The sequence below is a fragment of the Molothrus ater genome, chromosome 20 (assembly GCF_012460135.2).
Source record: "Molothrus ater isolate BHLD 08-10-18 breed brown headed cowbird chromosome 20, BPBGC_Mater_1.1, whole genome shotgun sequence".
Classification (NCBI taxonomy): Eukaryota; Metazoa; Chordata; class Aves; order Passeriformes; family Icteridae; genus Molothrus; species Molothrus ater.
In genome coordinates this window covers 2,338,463-2,358,103 of record NC_050497.2, presented here as the reverse complement: position 1 = coordinate 2,358,103, position 19,641 = coordinate 2,338,463, and the positions used below count along the sequence as shown (strand labels likewise).

Sequence of the window (19,641 nt, the reverse complement as noted above, 5' to 3'; positions counted from 1 at the left end):
ATCCCTCCTCACAACCACCCACACCACCTCCCACACTGGGTCCTTCACCAGCTCTCATCCGCAAGGCACCTCTGGAGACCAAGGACCTTCCTCCAGACCAGGCAGCACCACAAATCCCACAAGCCCCAGGAAGGTCCCTCATGCTCATCCATGCTGGAGACAGTTTGGGGAAGATGCTCCACACCCATCACTGCTCTTTTGTCTCCAAAAATCAGGATTCAGCCATGGGGAGCAGAGTGGTGGCACAGGGTGGGAGCAGCAGGGCCACGTGGCAGGAGAGTCACTGTCACCACAGGGCCATCACATCAAATTTTTGTCCAAAGAAAATCCACAGCAAGTTTTCCATGGGAAGGACCTCTGCCTGGCACAGTGATTGCAACACCACCCTTCCATTCCTCTGCAACTCATCTCCAAAATACACCTTGCACTGTCCTAAATTAAAAAAAAACAAACAGGAAACACTAAAAACCAACCTCCCAAAATGGAATAATTTTTATCTGTGTGAAAGACAACCCAATTTCCTGAGGTTTCCCAGGGCACTGCCACCCCCCTGGCCAGTTGGCAGCACTGTGCCAATACTTGAGACTGCACTCAGAACCACAGATTTTGGGTTTGCTGCTGGAAACTGTGCTGTGGGGTTCTGCTAAAGGACAACCCAAAGCAAACAAAACATTGAGTTGGCAGCTGGTAAACTCCACACTTCCTTCTATTCTCATAAATGGCAAATTCACACGCCTGTAATTCCATCAATGTGAGCTCTTACTAAAACATCTGACACTATGTTCCAACCAAATTTTGCTTTAAAGTCCATTTAAGCCAGTCTAGATGGAAGAGCAACTTCAGAAAAATAAATACAAACAAACCAGAGGCCAAACATCAAAGTGTGTAGCTGAGAGCTGTCTAGAAGGATACCAGAGGGATCAGCCTTATATAAGTCTATATAAGCCACACAAGCCTTATATAATCTCTTTATTAATCATCTGGGAGAGAGAGGGAATGATACTTTAATAAGACAGCAAATTGAGAAGGCTGAAAAATAATACCAAGGGCTGAGGAAAGCTGGAAAATTAAGCAGAGGGAAAGGAAATACAGAAGTGCAAAGTAATGCACCAGAGATGTGAAAGAAAGGAGAGCTGAGAGGGGTAAAAATGTCAGATGAGCTCAAAGCTGCACTTGAAAAGGTGTAAAGTCCTTCCAAAATCCCACAAGTTGTGCCTGCAATCCCCACCTACAATTCAGGTGGTTTTCAAGTCTTCTTAAGACAGGCCAGAAGAGTGAAATAGGCTTTTTCAGGCAGTTCAAGAGACTTCTCTGACCAGCCAGCACCTCAGACCAAAAGGTTCTTCTGAAGTCCCTCCCAGGGAAAGTTGTAGTGATGTTTGGGGATGAAAATATGGGAGGACTGAAATGGCAATTCCCAGTCTGACTGCCCTGAAACACAAGGAAGGGATGGGAGACCCTTCCCAAAGGCTGGGCTATACTGATTTCCACCTACAAATTACTCTTACAAGACAATTCTGCAAACCTTTGCCCCAAATTCAGGGTCCTGAATTGGTTCTCAAACAAACCTCCACCCATAAACACAGCTGGGCTCAGTTTTGCTGTTCCTTTAAAATAACCCAACCTTTTTTCACCTCTGGAATTCCCTCAAGCCTCACTCTCCTCCTGCAGCGTTCCCAGGTTCTCTCCCTTGATCATTATTCCTGTCTGCCTCGTGTCCTCTGGGAATCCAAAGGACCACAGCTACCCCAGGAGGTTTTTAAGGCTAAAAACAGAGCTCAGCAGGTCACTGAGCACTGCCAGGAGGGGTTTTCACCAGCCAGCATCCTGAACAGAGGCTCAGGAGCTGCTCTGCCTTTAGTCATCCCTAGCAGAGCCTGGAAGGAGATCATTGGGCACCTGAAAACCCCCCCAAAAATGGTGCTTCTGCATGAGGAGCAATGTTCAGCAGAGAGATGGGACCAGATCAGCAATTCTGAGCCTCCAAACAAAAGCTCAGGGGCTTTGCCAGGGTGTCAGAGGCAGGGGTGTCTCAGCAGCAAGAGGAATTTTTGGTCATTAAGTGCTGGGTTGGAAATAAAGGCAAAGCAGCTGAGAAAGTGGTGCCCCTTCTCCTCCTCTTTGGTGTGAGGAAAGAGGACACTGGGGGCTCAAAGGAGCAGCAGATGACTGGAAATAACAAAGACTAAATGAGTTTAATTTCTGGATGGGTAAATAGAAACAGTTGATAAAATGCAGCCCTCAGAAGTGGCTGCCATGCTCTCTCAAGGAGTTCTGCTTTGTCTTTGTGGGAATTACCCTGTCTTGGCATCTCACATGTGTGGTATTTTTGGGGTCCCCTGTCGTGGGGAGGAAGGATGAATCTGACTCCGTGTTCTTAGAAGGCTAATTTATTATTTTTTGATACTATATTATATTAAAGAATGCTATACTAAACGATATTAAAGAATAGAGAAAGGATACAGGCAGAAGGCTTAACAAGATACTAATGAAAAACTCCAGACTCCTTCCAGAGACCTGACACAGCCTGACTGTGATTGGTCATTAAGTAAAAACAATTCACATGTTGGATAAACAATCTCCAACCACATTCCAAAGCAGCAAAACACAGGAGAAGCAAATGAGATAATATTGTTTTCCTTTTTCTCTGAGGCTTCTCAGCTTCCCAGAAGAAAATTCTGGGCAAGGGATTTTTCTAGAAAATGTGACAGTGACACACACAGGGGTTTGTTGCTGGAGGTCTCTGTTCCCATCTCTCTCAGGGGCTCAGGGCTCTGTTCTTCTAAAGAAAGCTGAAACCTGAAGTTCAGAAAGCTCTGCTGTGCCAAGGAATGGCCTTGAAATTACAGAGGGCTGGCAGAGAGAGGTGAAACCATTCCCAAAGCCTGGCACTCCAGAACAGAAGCACCCCAGTTTGGTGTGAAAAAGGTGGATTTGGAAAGAATTAAAATGCAAAAGATGTGAAACTTGATTAGCCCTGAACAGGAAGATTTTAGAGTCTCTGAGCAAAGTGTTTTCCAAATGATTCATGTCCTTGTAAGATAAGAGAAACATCTTCAAAAGAATATTTGTGGGCTTATAAACTCTTTACTCTGTGTGGAGAACTTGTAGTTCCCTGTTCTTCAAAAATTCCAGCCTTGGAGTTCCTGCAGTTCTGAGGAGTTCAGTGGAGAAAACAGCAGGAGCAAAATAATTTGCATGGATTGCATCACTTGGCACTTTTTAATTCCTCTGGAAAGGACAACTGCCTCCAAAGTGAAGGAGGGGAGGTTTAGGTGGAATTTTGGGAAGGAATCCTTCCCTGTGAGGGTGGGCAGGCCCTGGCACAGGGTGCCCAGAGCAGCTGTGGCTGCCCCTGGATCCCGGGCAGTGCCCAAGGCCAGGCTGGATGGGGCTTCCACCCCAAACCAGTCTGGGATTCTGTGATAATTCAAATTACTGACATTAATGAGAAACATTAAAGTCACTTCAGAGTGGTCAGTGAGCAATAACCACAGTGTTAAATTAAAATTATTGTTGACTGAGGGGTGGTAGGGCACAGGGAAAGGAGTGATTTTAGTCACTCATACTTCCCTTGGTCCTAAAACAACACTTGAGGTAAAAACCTGGGCACTACAAAGGACAAGGGCACCTCCTGTCCAGCTCCAGCAACTACACAGAATATGTGAAAAACTACAGAGCAAAAACCATCTAAGGATTAAGACCTCATTTTATGAAGCACTGGAATACAGCTTTCCACTCTTCCTGCCTTGCATCAAAAATAAACGAGGGGGAAAAAAATCGAACAAACCAAATGTCAGAGAGGATATTAGAAATATTGGAAACCTGATGAGGCTTCCAGGGGAAGAGAGAGGATTGGGCTGATTGGTTCTGGGTGCTCTAGAGCAGGAAAAAATAAGATGAAACAAGGTAGAGGGAGATTAGAGAAAGAAAAGTAATTAAAAGAACTCCTGGATTCTTCCTCTTGCTGCAGAAAGGCAACGGATTGAAAGTGAGGGCAGGACACAGCTCCGTGGAGTTGTTTGGTTTTTAAAATCAAACTGGGTTTAACACATGGCACTCTTTGCTCCAAGAGTCAGTGAGGTCAAGGCTGGCAGAAGGATTTAAAAACAATTCAGTATTCCCAGGAATAATGACCAAATCCTCCAGAGTTCCATTAGAGCAGAGTCCCAGGAGCTTTTGCTTTCCCTTTGTGCAAACAGCTCTTGCCTGGGGCTGCTGCAAGATTTCTGTCCCCTTCTGTCTGTCCTCCCTGGCTGGATCTCCCCCCTCCAGTCCTGCAGAAGGAATTCCAGATCATTTCAGAGCTGAAATCCCCAAACCAGATGTGGGAAGTCCCCGTGGACGGCACAGTCCCAGTTTCCTGAAGCCTGGATTCTCTGCTCTGCTTTGCCTTCACGCTGCATTTTCATTCTAAGATTTTATTAACACTGCTAAGCTGATTTTAATTACTGTTATTATTCAGCTGTACTAGGAGGCTCTTTTATATTCCTATTGTATTCTCAACAATGCCTTTCCAGAGTATTTTTAACATTCCCTGATTCAGCTCTTTTGCATGCACTTCCCTGTTCCACAAAGCCTTCTGACTCGTGTGTTATTGGGCTGAAAAATGTGCATTTTCCAGCAGTTTCACTTGACATTGGTGTGGCATTTATTCAGCCCTGGCAACATAGAAATGGAAGAGCCAGGAATTCCCACAGGGATGGGAACTGGAGCAGAGGTTTACTGTACATTTTATAATTTCTCCATCCCAAGTTTCTCACAAGTTCAGCTGGTGATGGGCAGAGCAGGCCCCAGAGTGACACAGAGCCACCCTCAACCCTGCAGGGGAATTCTCATCTCTGTTTTAGTGATGGAGATCAGGATTAAGAGACCAAAAATCACCAAGAGCCTTAAAAGCAAGACAGGATGAGAAAGGAGAAGCCCAGAGAACCCTGCTCCAGCCACTGGGCAAGGCAGGAATTAATCTGAGTTAGAGGCTGCACAGAAGCTGTAAACTAATGAGAAGACAAATTCTCAATGGAAAAGAAAGGGAATTCTTTATTTTCTGATTTCTCCAGAAGCACAGAATGAAGGGTGGCTGCCTGAGTTGCTGCCAAACAGTCACAGTGAATAAAAGTCTGACAACACAAGTGGCCTCAATTGTCACCCAGTGCAGTGCTAAAGAAATAATGGGTTTAAAGCACCACATAAACTGCAGATATTTCTATTTTACATTTCAGTTGTAAAGAGCAAAGATTAAACTCATCTGTCTAAAATGGCACCCAGGAATCCATTTGAGAAACCAGCACTTCTTTTCCTCCCCATCATTGTTTTAAAAGGCCTTTTCACTTGGCTCAGATGTTGAAAAGCAAGCAAGGAGGGAATTAACCCCCATTTTCTTGGTGCTGCATGAAAGAATTGACTGTGGTTATGTCAATATATAAGTATCAGCTCCTCCATAAAGCAGGAAGGTTATTGGTAATCGTTGCAGTCTGATAAAAATGCTATTTTCTGTTAAATTGATGTGTCTGGGTCCTGGTTAAAGTTGCTCATGCCTTGCAATAAAGAGCAATGTTCAGTTCCAGTGGTTATAAATCAATGTTAATATGGGCTGGGGGGAGCTTCATACAAGTGATCTTTGTAGCTCATAAAATGCCACTTGGGTGGGTTTTATCAGCACAGAAAGAAAGGCTGATAAACCAGCTGGGGCAGGGAGTAAATAAAACAGAAATTACTCATGGAAGGGAACAGTTCCTCCCTGTGCAGGCTTTGGGCACTCCATCACTGTGGGTGCAACAGCCTGATCAAAAAGTGAGAAAGCAAAGCTCATTTTCTCTCTTTCTGACCAAGCTGTTGCATCCACAGATCACTTTTTATATTATCCTGTATTAGGAGAATTGCTTTGATCTCAGCAATAAAGCTGGCTCAGCTCTTTAGTTTTGCTTAAACCAAACCAAGATATTTTTGCAATAACTTTGGTGCGAACACTCAGAAATTATTCCAACAAAACCAATGAGTGCTGGCCAGGCCCTCCCAGGCTTGGCCACACCAAGGACTCATTCTGGAGCCCATCACTGTGGCCAGCTGGGGTCTGTGTACAAATCACAAACAGGACAGGACTGCTGGGAACGTGCCTTGAGCTGGTTTATTTTCCAGCATCAGCCTTATTACATGGTGATGGCAATGGGAAGATGCCAGCAGCTCACATCCAGGCAGCAAAGAACTTCATATTACAAATTACTTTAAAAGTTTTTCACCAATCACACGAAGCTAAAGCACATTGACAGTAGTTCTATCCAACCACTATAAGCACAGGTACCTTTGGTTAAACAATGCTTGCTTCTTTCGAATGCAATACCTGCTTGTAAGCCTTAAAACACAATGCACAGAGCTCCATTATTAAGCTTCAACCTTCCTAATACCTCACTAGATAAACTTTTCTGTAGCTTAGGGAGTTATTCTAGACAAGCATTAATACACAGACCATTGTTCTATTTGCCCTTGCTTTTCTACATTTTAAATAATTTTTCTGCTGACCTATGTCATGGCTACTGCTTAGCTCTAATCACAGTTCTGCTGCCTCTGGGGCCTGCCTTTTGCAGCTTTCCCAAAACCCTCTGATTTTGTGTATTCCCACACATCACCAGAGCTCCCTTGCCCCAAAACACATCCAGGCCAGCCTGGGAGATGCCAGCCTTACCTGCTTTGAAGATCCACTCCAGGTAGCCGTTGAGCTCGCGCTCGATCTGCTGCTGCCTGCGGAGCTTCAGGAACGCCCGGCGGTTCTCCACCCGCTCCCGCTCCTTGGCAAATTCACTGCGGGCACACAAGAGAGGGAAAACCCATCACAGGCAGCCAGGGCAGGCACACAGCCCTCCCCCAGCCTTCCAGAGGAGCTCAGGGAGCCTGTGGAGTCCAGGATGGGAGGAGGGAGTGGAAAGCACAGCAAGGGACTCATTGTTGTCCTGGTACCTTGTGCAGGCTGACCTAGAACAGAGGCTGGACAGAGCTAAAGAATAAAGCAGGGATTTGGGTTTAAATTTGGGGTTTTGGGGTATTAAAAGCCTCCATGGATCCAGCTTGGGCAGCACAAGAGCCCAGCCAGGGCTGCACCCAAGATGAACCAAAATGGTCCCAAAATGTACGGCTGGGCACGGGGTCTCTCCCTTGGATCAGTTCTGCTCCATTTGCATCTTGCAGTTCATTGTCCCATTCCAGCTTTAGCCCCTGCAGTCCCACCCTGCTTGTTTTTCTCTCTCCAGCCCACGGTGTTTGTGCTCCTGGGCTGAGATTTGGATCATTTGTCCTTGGTGCCCAGCTGGAGCAGGAATTGTTTTGTCTCCCTGCTCTGTGCACAGAGCTCACCATCCCCTCATATGAAGCTCAGACCCACCCACTAAAGCAGCACAGAATGTGAAAAATAGAAAAGCTAAAACCTGAGGCATCAGTCCAACAAATTATTCCTCAGCTGCCTCTCTCATCCTGAAAAAGACCTGAAGAATTCCATGTGCACACGCCACAGCCAGTCATGAAACACAAATTATCATCCTCAATGCTAAAAACCATCCTCCAGCTCTCTCCACAGCACAATCTCCTCTAGAAGCCAAGATTGTCACAGACATCAGAACTTTTCTAAAGGGATCTGCTCTTCCCTGTCGGTCTTTCTTCAAGCTTTCCCAGGCTTTGGTGATTGTGACAAGCCCAGGTCAAATGAGAACTCAGTGGGCATGGGTTGAGGTGAAATCTCCCAGATGTCCTGGGCTGAGGATAAAAATGTTCCTGCTGTTTGCTAAAATCCCGTGGAAAGCAAGAGTCTGGATGTCATCACTGGAACAGGGCAGGCAGAAAGGAAAGGTCACCCAACCACCACAGAAATCACGTCCAGGTACATCCTGCTGGTCTAGCTTGAAATGAAGGTGAGAAAAAAATGCAGCCACCAGCCTGACAACCCACACTGGGGCTTTCCTCAAGGTACTTCCTGGCACCTCTGGAATGTTCTGATTTTCTGGACAAATAAAGGTGCCCAGCTGCCATTTATGGAGCTCTGACCAGCCCCTGCAATCCCTATTTAAGCACATACTGGAGTGTCTCCCACAAGAGCTTTGTGTGGTTAAATGTGAGATCAAGAGGCTTCAGTCCCCCAGCACATCTTAACTCTTCTGGTCCTTCATACCCTCAGTTTACTAATAATTAATCAGCTAACTAATGATTTTTACTAAAATCCTACCCATACATGCTTATCAAAAGCCAACAATGAACAGGAGCTGCGAGAAGGGTGGAAGAATGGGGGGGGAAAATGGAAAAAGGATCTCCAACTGCCAGGGGCAGCTTTGCATTCCCAATCTGCAGCTGCTGCTTCAAAGGTGCCACTTGTGCTTTGTTTGGCAGAGATGTGACCCACGCAGAAAGGACTGAGGGGGGATTCAGCACTGATGGGAGAGCTGAGCTGGAATCTTCATTTTGAGCACATCCCAGGATCCTGACTCCCCTCTCCTGTCCCCACCTGCCAGGACAGCCCCTGGCCCCATTCTTGGAGTCCAAACACAGCTCTGAGCCTGTTGCGTTGTGATTTCAGGGTTTACCCCAGAACCTCAGGTCCCTCAGGATAATTCCCTGCCAGGTGTGTCAGTCACCTCTCCTTTCCCCTCCCAGCACTGTCTGTCAGTCCTGGCATTCCAGAAGGGCACTGAGTGATTGGCAGATCCAAAGGATGCCCTCTACCCCTGGGGGGCATTGGGCCATCCAGGTGTCCTTTGTCCCTTTGTCCCTCCCCTCCTGTCCCTGCTTGGTGGCTCCCTGCCCCTTCCCTGCCCCTCTCCCCGGGGTTCAAAGGAGCAGCAGCCACGGGCTCAGGGAGTTCTGTTGGAGCTGGTGCTGCATTCAGAGGCTGTGGGCCAGAATAAAGCTCTGGATCCAAACCCTCCATCAGAATCGACTCCTTTCCTTCACCATCGCCTTAAAGCTTCTCCACAGAGGGAAACCTGAGGAGCAGCCCCTGTTATGGGGGGAAGCTCCCTCCCAGCACCACCAGAGCTCCTGCAGGCCTGGACTTGTCTGCAGTGCCCAGCTGCAGCTCCCAGCCAGGCAAAAGTGTCTGTGGGGTGAAACACCACACACCCAGGCAGCCAAAAGTGTCTGTGGGGTGAAACACCACACACCCAGGCAGCCCAAAGTGTCTGTGGGGTGAAACACCACACACCCAGCCAGGCAAAAGTGTCTGTGGGGTGAAACACCACAGTGCTGCTGTTTGGTTCAGCACCAAGGCCCAGACAAGCTCAGGCATATCCCATCCTGCTGTATTGGTAATTATTCCAATATGACCAAGCAGCTCCTCCCCAGCACGCAGAACATCCCCAGGGTGATCCCACATCCTGCAGTGTCAGCTGTGTCACCCCTCCTCCCTTTTCATGCTCTCATTCCTGCTGCCTGGGGCCATGGAGCTTCCCTCAGTCTGGATTTGTGTCTGGATGTTGAAAAATTGCAATGCAAGATGTTTTCAATTGCCATCTGTATGGCAGATCCCTTTGTCAAGTGGGCAGTTTGCCTTATCTCTCTCTTTGAGTGACCACATTCACACCTCCCTGGGAGGGGACATCTGCTGATAACAGCCATTGAATGTCCCTGCATGGCTGATAAGAACTACAGCATCCCATTGGGAGATGTGAGCCCAGAGGGAGGAGCCAAGCATTGCTACCCAGATATAATCCAGAGGTTTGGAGACACCAGCACGGCTTCTGCACAGGATTCCCCAGAGGAACAGCAGCTGCCTCTCTTCCCCTGGATCTTCAGAGGCAGAATCCATCCTTCTCTACAGGATCCCTGCTCCAGCAGAACCACCCCTGACACTGCAGGAGGGCTGAGCCACATTTCCAATGGGACTGCCACCGACACCCTGACCCACAGGGTGTCAGGCTGGGTTCTGACTCTGGCAGTGTTGTTCTAGTGCACCTGCATTGTTCATTTTATCCTTTTATTTTCTTTTCCTTTTAAAGAACTGTTATTTCCTGCTCCTGTATTTTTGCCTGAGAGCCCCTTAATTTAAAATTTATAGCAATTGGGAGGGGTGGGGAGGGTTTACATTCTCCATTTCAGGGGAGGCTCCTGCCTTCCTTAGCAGACTCCTGTCTTTCTAAACCAAGACACTGGAGCCAGAGGAATGAGATCAGCACGAGGTGACAATGAGCATTTCATTTTCCAGGCGTGGCGCTGGGGGCTGGCGTCAGCACAGCTTCCCAAAGGAGGAGACAGCAGCAGTGGGAAGTTTCCTGGAGGACCCCCGTGGGCAGGAAGGACAGCAGATGAGCCATGGCACTGCCTCCTCACCCCTCAGGAGCAGCAAAGGGAGAGCATCTCCTTGCAGAGCTTTTCATCTTCTGCCAGGTCCTGTCTGGCCTGAGGACAGTAAAAGTTACCCAGGACTTGTCCCTTTTATCACAGCTTTCTATTGCAGAGTCACAAAACAGAAAGGACCCACAAGGATCAGAGTCCAGAATCTCAAGTGGAAAGTCTGTACTTTAAAAGTGGAAGAAAATGAGGGAGAAACTTCTGGAAGTTGCAAACCTTCAGCAGTTTCTGTACAGGCAAACACAGATCTCCCAAGGTACCAGTGAGGGACATTGTGAAGTTAAAGCCACCTGTGCCCTCCTGCTCCCTGGAACTGGCAGCTTTGGCCACCACAGAATCCCAGAATTGTTTGGGTTGGAAGGGACCTCAAAGGCCTTCCAGTGCCACCCCTGCCATGGCAGGGACACCTCCCACTGTCCCAGGTGCTCCCAGCCCTGTCCAGCCTGGCCTTGGGCACTGCCAGGGATCCAGGGGCAGCCCCAGCTGCTCTGGGCACCCTGTGCCAGGGCCTGCCCACCCTCACAGGGAACAATTCCCAATTCCCAATATCCCATCTGACCCTGCAATCTAACAGTGGGAAGCCATTCCTTATTGTCCTGGCACTCCAGGCCCTTGGCCAGTCTCTCTCCATCTTTCCTGGAGCCCCTCCAGGCCCTGCAAGGCCACACTGAGGTCCCCCCAAAGCTTCTCCTGTGCAGGTGAACAATCCCAGCTGTCCCAGCCTCTGCTCCCAGCAGAGCTGCTCCATCCTCTGATCCCCCTGGTGCCTCCTCTGGATCTCTGCAGCAGCTCCAGCTCCTGCCTGTGCTGGGCCAGGGCTGGGGCAGCTCTGCAGGTGGGGTCTCACCTGAGCACAGGGCACAGGGCACAATCCCCCCTGCCCTGCTGCCCACGCTGGGCTCAGCCCAGGGCAGGGGCTCAGGGCTGGGGCAGCTCCAGCTCTCACCCCCAGCACCCCCAGCTCCCTCTCAGGGCTGCTCCAGCTGCTCATCCCAGCCTGGATTGGTCCTAGGGGTCCTCCTGACCCAGGGGCAGCTCCAGCACTGCTGGAACCTCCTGAGGTTCCTGTGGGCCACAGCCTTGTCCAGGCACTGCTGTAGAATTTGGGAATGTAACATCCAGGAGAAGGCAATTCCTTGGGTCCCTGCCCATCAAATTCCTCCTGAATGCTCCAGAGCTGCTGCACAATCAGGTTCAAGACTGGAGGGTCTTGATTGAGGATCTTCCTGGTGAGAGGAGCTCCACTTGTTCTTTCTCATTTAAGGAGATGGCAGAGAGGTTTGGTGAAGCTGGGACTTGTTAAAAAGAGGGTTTTCTATGTGAAATGAAATAATAATTATGTGTGTCTCTTCCACTATGTCCATCACCATTCAAGAACTGAAATATTCCCCATTTGCTGCAACTAGAAAACTCCCAGAATTTCCCTTTGAGAGCTCTTCAACAGATTTCAGAACACATTCAAAGAAAAGGGGGGAATGATATCAAAATGCCTTATTTCATCTAAAAATATTTCAACCGAAGTTTCCCTGCCAACTCCAAATGAAAACACAGAGAGCCCCATGGGAAGGCTTGGGAGCAGTAAATAGGTTTCCTCTTTTATTCAGCATAATTCCCATTTATGCCATTGACTTGCAAAAATCTCCCAAATCACCAGAAAGGAAAAACCTGAGCAGGAATTTGCTGCTTCCTGCCCAGTTTTACCTCCAGGATTTTTTTCAGAGCTGGTTTTCCACCCTTTGGCCAGTTCTGGAATGTGTAATGATGTTTTTCTGTGAGGGTGGAGATGTCTTGGCACAGAGCAGCTGTGGCTGCCCTGGATCCCTGGCAGTGCCAAGGCCAGGATGGGCTGGGAGCAGCCTGGGATGGTGGAAGGTGCCCCTGCCCGGGTTGTAGCTAATTGCACAGAGAAAGCAGGAACAAGCAGGATTCCAAGGCAGTGCATCCATCATGGAAACCACATCCAGTCAGGCTCCTCGTGTCACATTTTTCTCCTGGAGAGTGGCTGGTGCTTAGTGTCACCAGGAAATGGATGGTTGCTGCTTTCCACCTTGGTGGGTGGAGGAGGCAAATCAATCTCGCTGTGAAATATGCGCTGAGACAGCCACTCCAGGGCAATTCCAGAGCCCCCCGAGCCACACAAGAGACAGAGTCAGCTCCTCAATAACCACCAGGGTCAGTAAACTTAATAAACCAATGAAATTCTTGTAACTGCTTATCCACGTTGGCCTTAAATTAAAAATCCTGTCATGCCAAAGAGGGATAAAAATCAACAACCCACAATCTTCATCCCCTGAGTGTGTGATTAACTGTCCTGTGTGACAGCAGAGAGCTGGGATGGAGCATCCTAAATTCTCCCCCTGCTCTGGCTTGCATGGCACACGCCCAGGGCAGCGGCAGTGCAAGACTGATGGCATCCTCAAACCTCTGCAATTCGGGTTTGCTGCTCAGAAATCAGCCAGAAACGCTTCCCACAGGCGGGGAAGAAGCAAAGAGAGATGAGACAGCACCGCTGTCATCCCTGTGCTAATAGTGCTGGTGATTAGCGACTTGTAATTACAGCACAGGTAATTAGCTCCTCATTGAGAAGGATCCCACGTTCAGATCTCAGGAAATCTCAGACTCTACACAGCAGAGCAGCCGCCATCCCCGGAGATGAAGTGCTGCTGAGAAAGCAGCAGATCTTGGAAGGACTCAGCCTGCCACTCCTGGAAAGAAGCTGAGAAGAACTTTTGGAATTTCAAGTCTTCAAATTAACATTAAAAAAAAAAATCCAGTGAGTTTTAGGACTGGCTTGGTTTCCAGCCCAAGTACATCCAAGAATTGCATAAAGTTGGGCCTGGATGGCAAATGACACCTCAGGAGCCATGGGGACAGCCAGTCCTGCCTGGAAGTGGGAAATCCAGGGCTCCTGGACAACTGACCAAAAGCAGAAGCCATTTATTGTTTACATGACACACATTTTTATAGATTCTACAAACTACCAAGTACACACTTCTTGACTGGTGCCTTTGTCCTGTTCACTCATTTTCTGCCTGCATTTCTCAGGGTATGTGATTGGTTACAGTCCAGGTGTTTCACAGCCCTCTGTTATCCAGTTCTTGCTGTCTTGGCAGTCAGTTTTTCAGCCTCTTCTTTCTTAATTCAGCACAATTTATGTTCCAGTAGCCTCCATGAATTCCTGAGGCTTTGATAACAAACTCAGAAGCAGGCTGGCTGCACACTATGGCCTAACCCTTGCAAATACACTGAAACACCTGGAGAAACAAGGATTGCTAAAGCAATGGATGGCAAATGGCACCTCAGGAGCCATGGGGACAGCCAGGTCTGCCTGGAGGGACAAGGATTCCATAAGGGATTCCATAAAGCAGTGGATGGCAGGTGGCACCTCAGGAGCTGTCACCATGATATTTTCTGAAAAATCCCTTTGGTAGGATTTTGCTCCTAAGCTGAGAAGTCTCAGAAAAGAAATGCAAACAATAATTATCTGATTGCTTGGAATGTGGTTTAGAGGTTGCTCACCAACAGGTGCATCTTTGATTGTTCCATGTGAATTGTTTTTAATTAATGGCCAATCCCAGTCCAGCTGTGTTGGGACTCTCTGAGTCACAGGTTTTTATTATTCATTCTTGTCTAGCTTCTGATGACTCCTTTCTCTAATATAGTTTTAGTATATCATTTTCTTATCATATCATCTATCAACCTTCTGAGACCTGGGAGTCAATTCTCATCTTTCACCTCATCCTGGGAACCATCACAACACCACAACAATTGGTGACCACAAGGAGCCATGGGGACAGCCAGTCCTGCCTGGAATAACAAGGTTGATAAAGCAATGGATGACAGTGACACCTCAGCAGACACAGGGACAGCCAGTCCTGCCTGGAGGAATGCAGCCCTGGGCATCAGATCAGCGATCAGGCACCCCAAAGGCAACAACCTTTGGATTTTCTCCCTGAAACTCTTGAAGGAGAGGAGGAAAGGCAACTACAGCAGAGGCTGAAGGAGCCACAGCAGCAGCAGGAGGGAAGGGATGGGGGAAAGGAAGGAGGGATTTATTCCCTGTGGCACACAAAGCTGGGAGGATGTTGGTGAGTTAGAAATACACTGTTAGAAGTTAGAAACTTGGCTTGGGGAAGAAGAATCTGAATAGAAAAGCGATGCCATTTCCAGCTGCCTGGACATGACCCAGAGCTAGGAAGATGCAAACCCAAGAGGACAAATCTTAGCTGGCCCTTTGCACCCACAAGGGCTGCAAACAGAATGACAGGAGAGCAGTAAAAACATGGATTTCTTCCCCATAGAATCAGTTCTTTACCACAGCAAGGATCAGGAAAAGTTCAGGATGAGCTGACTTTGATTATTCTCATCCACAGACAAAATCCTCAGAAATCTGCAGGCAAAACTAAAAATAATTTGATGCCTCTGACTACTGCTCTGAAAACATGAATAGAGATGAACGTGGTGTATTGTTAAACCACTGGTTTCAAATAGTTCTAAAAATCAGGACCAGGTCACCACTGAACACAGGCAAAGCATCTTGATTGGAAAGGCCCCATGAAACAAGAAGGAAAAGCATGGAAATGCACCTCATTTGGGCAAGGAAAAACCTGAGGGAGGTGAAAGGAAACCCACCCATGGGGCACAGGGAGAGCACACTGAAAACTGCTGGAATGAGAGGAAACCAAACAATGGATTCACCTGAAAAGCCAGAATTTTTTTAGAATTCCTTTGTGCTGATGACAGCACCTCTAAGATAAGTTTTACTGCAGTTTGCTGAAAAGTCTGAGTTTATTAAAGAAGGAAAGCCCAGAGGCCTGAGCTGACAAAGCTCTGTGGCTCCTCAGCCACCCCAAGAAACACATTTTTGTTTCCATTTCACCTGGAGCTGCAGCCAGCCAGGATCCCCCTGGGAAAGGTCCAGACTGAGCCCAAAGAGCTGCTTAACCCATCCCAATGTCCAGTGCTGAGGAATAAGCACTGGATCCATCAATCCTGCACAGGAGAGCTGCTCCTGCTCCCTCCTCATTGCTCTAAAGAGGGGAAATCTCATCTCTCCTCCAGCAGCTGATAAGGGATGGGAGTATCTCACAGAGAATGATCTCTGAGCACCCAGTCAGGCTTCAGAGTCACTTTAATCACTGCAACAAGAGCTTCAAATGCAGGCCAAAGATGGGAAATGTTCTGTATTTCTGGGGAGAGAAGGGAACAGCACAGAGGTGAAGCCTTCAATCCATCTTCCTCCCTCCTTTCCTTTGTCTGTCCATTCAGCTTGTGCCAATTTGATTTTGATTCCCCAAAATCTGATTTGAGAACTGCAAGTGCCACAGCTGGGCAAACCTGGCTGGAAGGAGGCACTGACAAAGGGAAAAAAAGGAGTTCAAAAGCCCCATTTATCTCCTCTTCTCAGCCTGCTGCAATTGCAGGATGAACCTCTGGTTCTGTCCAAGTTTCCACTCCCAGGACAAAGCAGAGGCCCCATGAAATTCAAATTTAGGTCTCCTCTGTATCATTTTTGTATTCCAGGCTTTGATTTCCATTGTGGCTCAAGAGAAGGGCAAATAAAGGAAGTGCAGCTCTCCTGGACTAACCAAAATCACAGAAGGAGCAAAGGACCCACATTCAGTAGGATCAGTCACTGCCCCCTCCAGCAAGAAACCAGGAAAGAAAAATTTCTCCCTCATTTCATGCTTGCAATGATGGCTTTGTTAAAAAGGGTGATGAGCAAAGAAAAAGGGAAAAAAGAATTCTGCTTTTTTCTTCTCTTTCCCCTCCCTTTTAAGCACAGCCTTGGAACAGACTAAAAGCAAGGAGGAAGCCAGAATCTCATCTCTTTCCATGATGCAGCTCTTCTGCTGCAAATAATTAACACCAGGCAAAGTCAGATCACAGCAGGTACCAGTGCACTGGGAACAAATGAAGGATTGTCTGTGTAATGAGGGGAAGGAGGACACAAGAACACTTTGCCATTGTGACAAATTCATCAGCACCACTCTTCTCCAGCCTCTGCACGTCTTGCAGGCAGAGGTTTTATGATCTCCATCTGGCAAAAGTCCTCAGGATGGGAAAACCTGTCATGAAATTCAGCAGGGCAGGCAGCTGGGTCAGGGAGGTGGGGATGGGGCTGTGCTGCCTCCCGAGGAGCTGCTCCAACACCACAAAAACCTCGGTGACCCTGGGACAGCAGAGACACAGAGATCCCCCAGGGAGCCCGGAGCACAGCACGGGGAGGGTGTTTGGTGGGATCAGGCACCCAGGCTCCAGACTGCTCAGAAAAGGGTGAGGAAAAGAATTAAAGCCCTTTTTCCCTTGCCCCTTGTCCCCTCGAGGTGCCAGCACAGGTGGAGCTGTGTCCCCTGCCAGGCTCTCACTTACACAGAGCTGCTGCACCCATTCCAAACATCTCCCCAGAGTCCCTGTGATCCCTTAGGATCTGAGCTTTTATATTTTCCATATACTTGTAATCCTGCAGTTCTTTAGTGTGTAACTCCAAACTCCACACACAGTGGGAGCTGCTGCTGCTTTCCCATTTGGGGCAGACACAACAATTCCTCTCCAGGCCTGGCAATCAAGGACCCCTCACTGCCTCAGGGCCCAGAGATGGAAACAAAAGGGAGTCGGGGGGAGCAAACCTGGGATAAATGACTTCATTAGCTGAAGCTGTAATTGGCAGATGAACCCCCAATATGCAAATGGACCAAACTTATAAAAGTGAAAACCTTTGAAACCATTGTCCATTTTGCGTGTAGCCCCTGGGGGGCTTTGCCTGCCCTAAATGTACCTGAAGGCCTTCAATAAATATACCTGCTTTTTAATGCCTTAATTTTTTTCTGGCCTCTGTTTTTAAGTAGCCTGAAAAAGGCATTACCTGCCCCAGGTGATCACACAAAACAGAGGTGTGGCACACCCAGGACAGAGCAGTTCTAAGGACAGCACATTGTCTCCAGCTCAGCCAGATGAGTAAACCCTGGCAGCAACCATCACTCTGCACTGCCTGGGCTGGAAATACCTCAGGCTTCACCATAAATATTTGAGGACATGACAAGCAGCATTTTTCACACTCCAGAGGCGCAGACTCCCAGGATCCCAATGCATCACTCTGGGAGCGTGGCCTCTCTGGCCAGAATTCCGGCTGTCTCACCACCCTCAGCGCTCCCCCTGCCTGGATCTGTGCCAAAAAGCACTTAGCCTTGAAATAAGTTCAATCATCTTCCTCCCAGCATCCCAGGATAACGTTTATCCTCTTCGCATTGTGTAATCCAAAGCATCAAAACAGTTCAGCAATGTATTGTGTGGCATCATGCAGCTCATTAGCAGGCAAAATTAATACCCGAGCTGTAGGAAACCCCATAATCCCAGCAGGCTGTGGGAAATGCTGGGAGCTGGCAGGGGAACAGCAGCAGGAGGAGAAAAACAGCATTGAAGGGGCTACTGAGGGAGGGAACACTGGGAAGACAAAGTGGGGATGGGATGGGATGGGGATGAGGATGGGGATGGGGTTGGAGTATGTCAGGGCAGCAGGTCCCTGGCCAGGTAATAATTGACACAGATTTAATGTATTTCAGAAGGCTACTAATAATCTCTTTTAAGAAACCCATACTTTTATAACCTAGTTTGTTACAGGTGGATTTAATTGGTCCTTTACTTAAAACACCATCACCATTGGCCAATTAAGAAACCACCCTTTGGTGAACAAATCTCCATAACACATTCCACGTGTGCACAACAACAGGTGCAGCAGGTTAAGAATTGTTTCTCATTCTTTTCTCTGATCTTCTCACAGCCTTCCCCAGAAAGGCCTGGGAAAGTTGTGTTTCTCTCAGTGGCCAGAGAGCTGCTGCCACAGGGGTTGGGATGGGGATGGGATGGGGAAGGGGTTGAGGATGAGGTGCCCAGCCCTTGGGGACACAGGGCAATAAACCAGAACTAAATCAGAAAAAGCTTCACTGTGGGGCAGCACTTCTCAGGCACATGTGGGGGTTTTCCCCTCCTTGCTGCAAGCCATGGGCAGAGTTCAATAAAAAATTCATGGGAATCGTCCCAGGGTGTTTTGTGGCCAGAAGGTAAGCTGTGACATCCTAAGCAGCAAATGAGCCTGTGTTTGAGGGATGCAGAAGGGCAGCTGGGGTCAGCACCTCCTGCCATGGTTTGCAGTCAGAACAATCTCGTGGTGCCACCAGAGGCAGCCAATCTGGTTTGTTGTTGTTGTTGTTTTGGGGTTTTTTGTTTGGTTTTTTTCTGGGTTTTTGTTTGGTTTTGGTTTTTTTTTTTTTTTGGTGGAAAAGTTGTATTCCCCTGTATTGCTCCCTAGATCACAAACAAAGAGTTTACAAATGATTTAATAAAATTAACCTCCCACTGCAGTCAGCACAGAAAGATGTTCCATGGGAAATACGTTATGGACACAAATTCCTAAATATTTTCACCACTGCAGTTGTTCCACTCTTAGAAAATGCCACCTCAATTTTTGGGAAGTAAGGTGCCCCAGCTTTTGAAACAGGGATAGCATCACCCAAGGGCCTGGAGGGATGGGCAAGCAAAACTTGAAGCAGGTGTCAAATCTTCTAATGCCACCTAGTTTTCAATGTTTTACTTTTATCATTTATATTTCCCCCTTTTTTGTGTGTGTCTGTGACTGGGGAGTCACCCCAGCACAATTCCCAGCACATGGATGGGCAGAACACAGCCATGCTCTGAATTCCAGAATTCCACAAGCAGAAGGAAATGAGCTCCTGGATGTTCTTGGGATCAAAAGGGAGAGGAATTTCTCCTCCTGCTCTCCTGGCCCTGTGCAGTCCTGAGCTCCCAAATCAGTTGTGACACTCAGCAAAAGCTCTGCAGAAGGAAATAATCTGTATTTTTCTGCTCTATTGGGTTCTGCAGGGCTGCTGAGTTTCCTTGGTTCACAGAACAACCAAGCACCAGGGAAGGAAAATAGAAAGGGGAGGAGTACAAAGTGAGGAGCAGGGAGGAAAATCCCCCACAAGGGACACAAAACCACTGCTCCAGTGGATGCTGAGTCCTGCTGGAGAGCCCCAGATATTCCAGAAAAACCAACCAAACTCCCTGGATTTCAGGAGCTGCTTCAATCACAGCTCCCTTGACCACTGCACCACTCCAGGAACTCTCAATGCCCCTGAATACAACACAGAATTCCCTGTATTTCCTGTATTTCTGGGATACAATTTCTTTATTTTCCAGTGCTATCCAGCCTGGCAAGGAGGAGCTGATCCCAGTTTCCCCAGTCAGAGCCCCACCTTTGGCACTGGGGTGAGCAGGTCCAGCCCAGCACCCACCAGGAATCAGCTGGGGCCCAAG

At 48.1% G+C, this 19,641-nt stretch overlaps 1 protein-coding gene across 8 annotated transcripts in view; it reads right to left on the bottom strand.

Annotated features, from left to right (window-relative positions):
- CACNA1B (calcium voltage-gated channel subunit alpha1 B) overlaps positions 1–19,641 on the bottom strand; it is a 330,224-nt gene that overhangs the window by 152,686 nt on the left and 157,897 nt on the right. For all 8 annotated transcript variants that reach the window (XM_054516966.1, XM_054516959.1, XM_054516961.1 and 5 more), the window contains one exon: positions 6,683–6,798. In XM_054516966.1, coding sequence (XP_054372941.1) covers positions 6,683–6,798 — 116 coding nt within the window. The remainder of the gene's footprint in view (positions 1–6,682; positions 6,799–19,641) is intronic.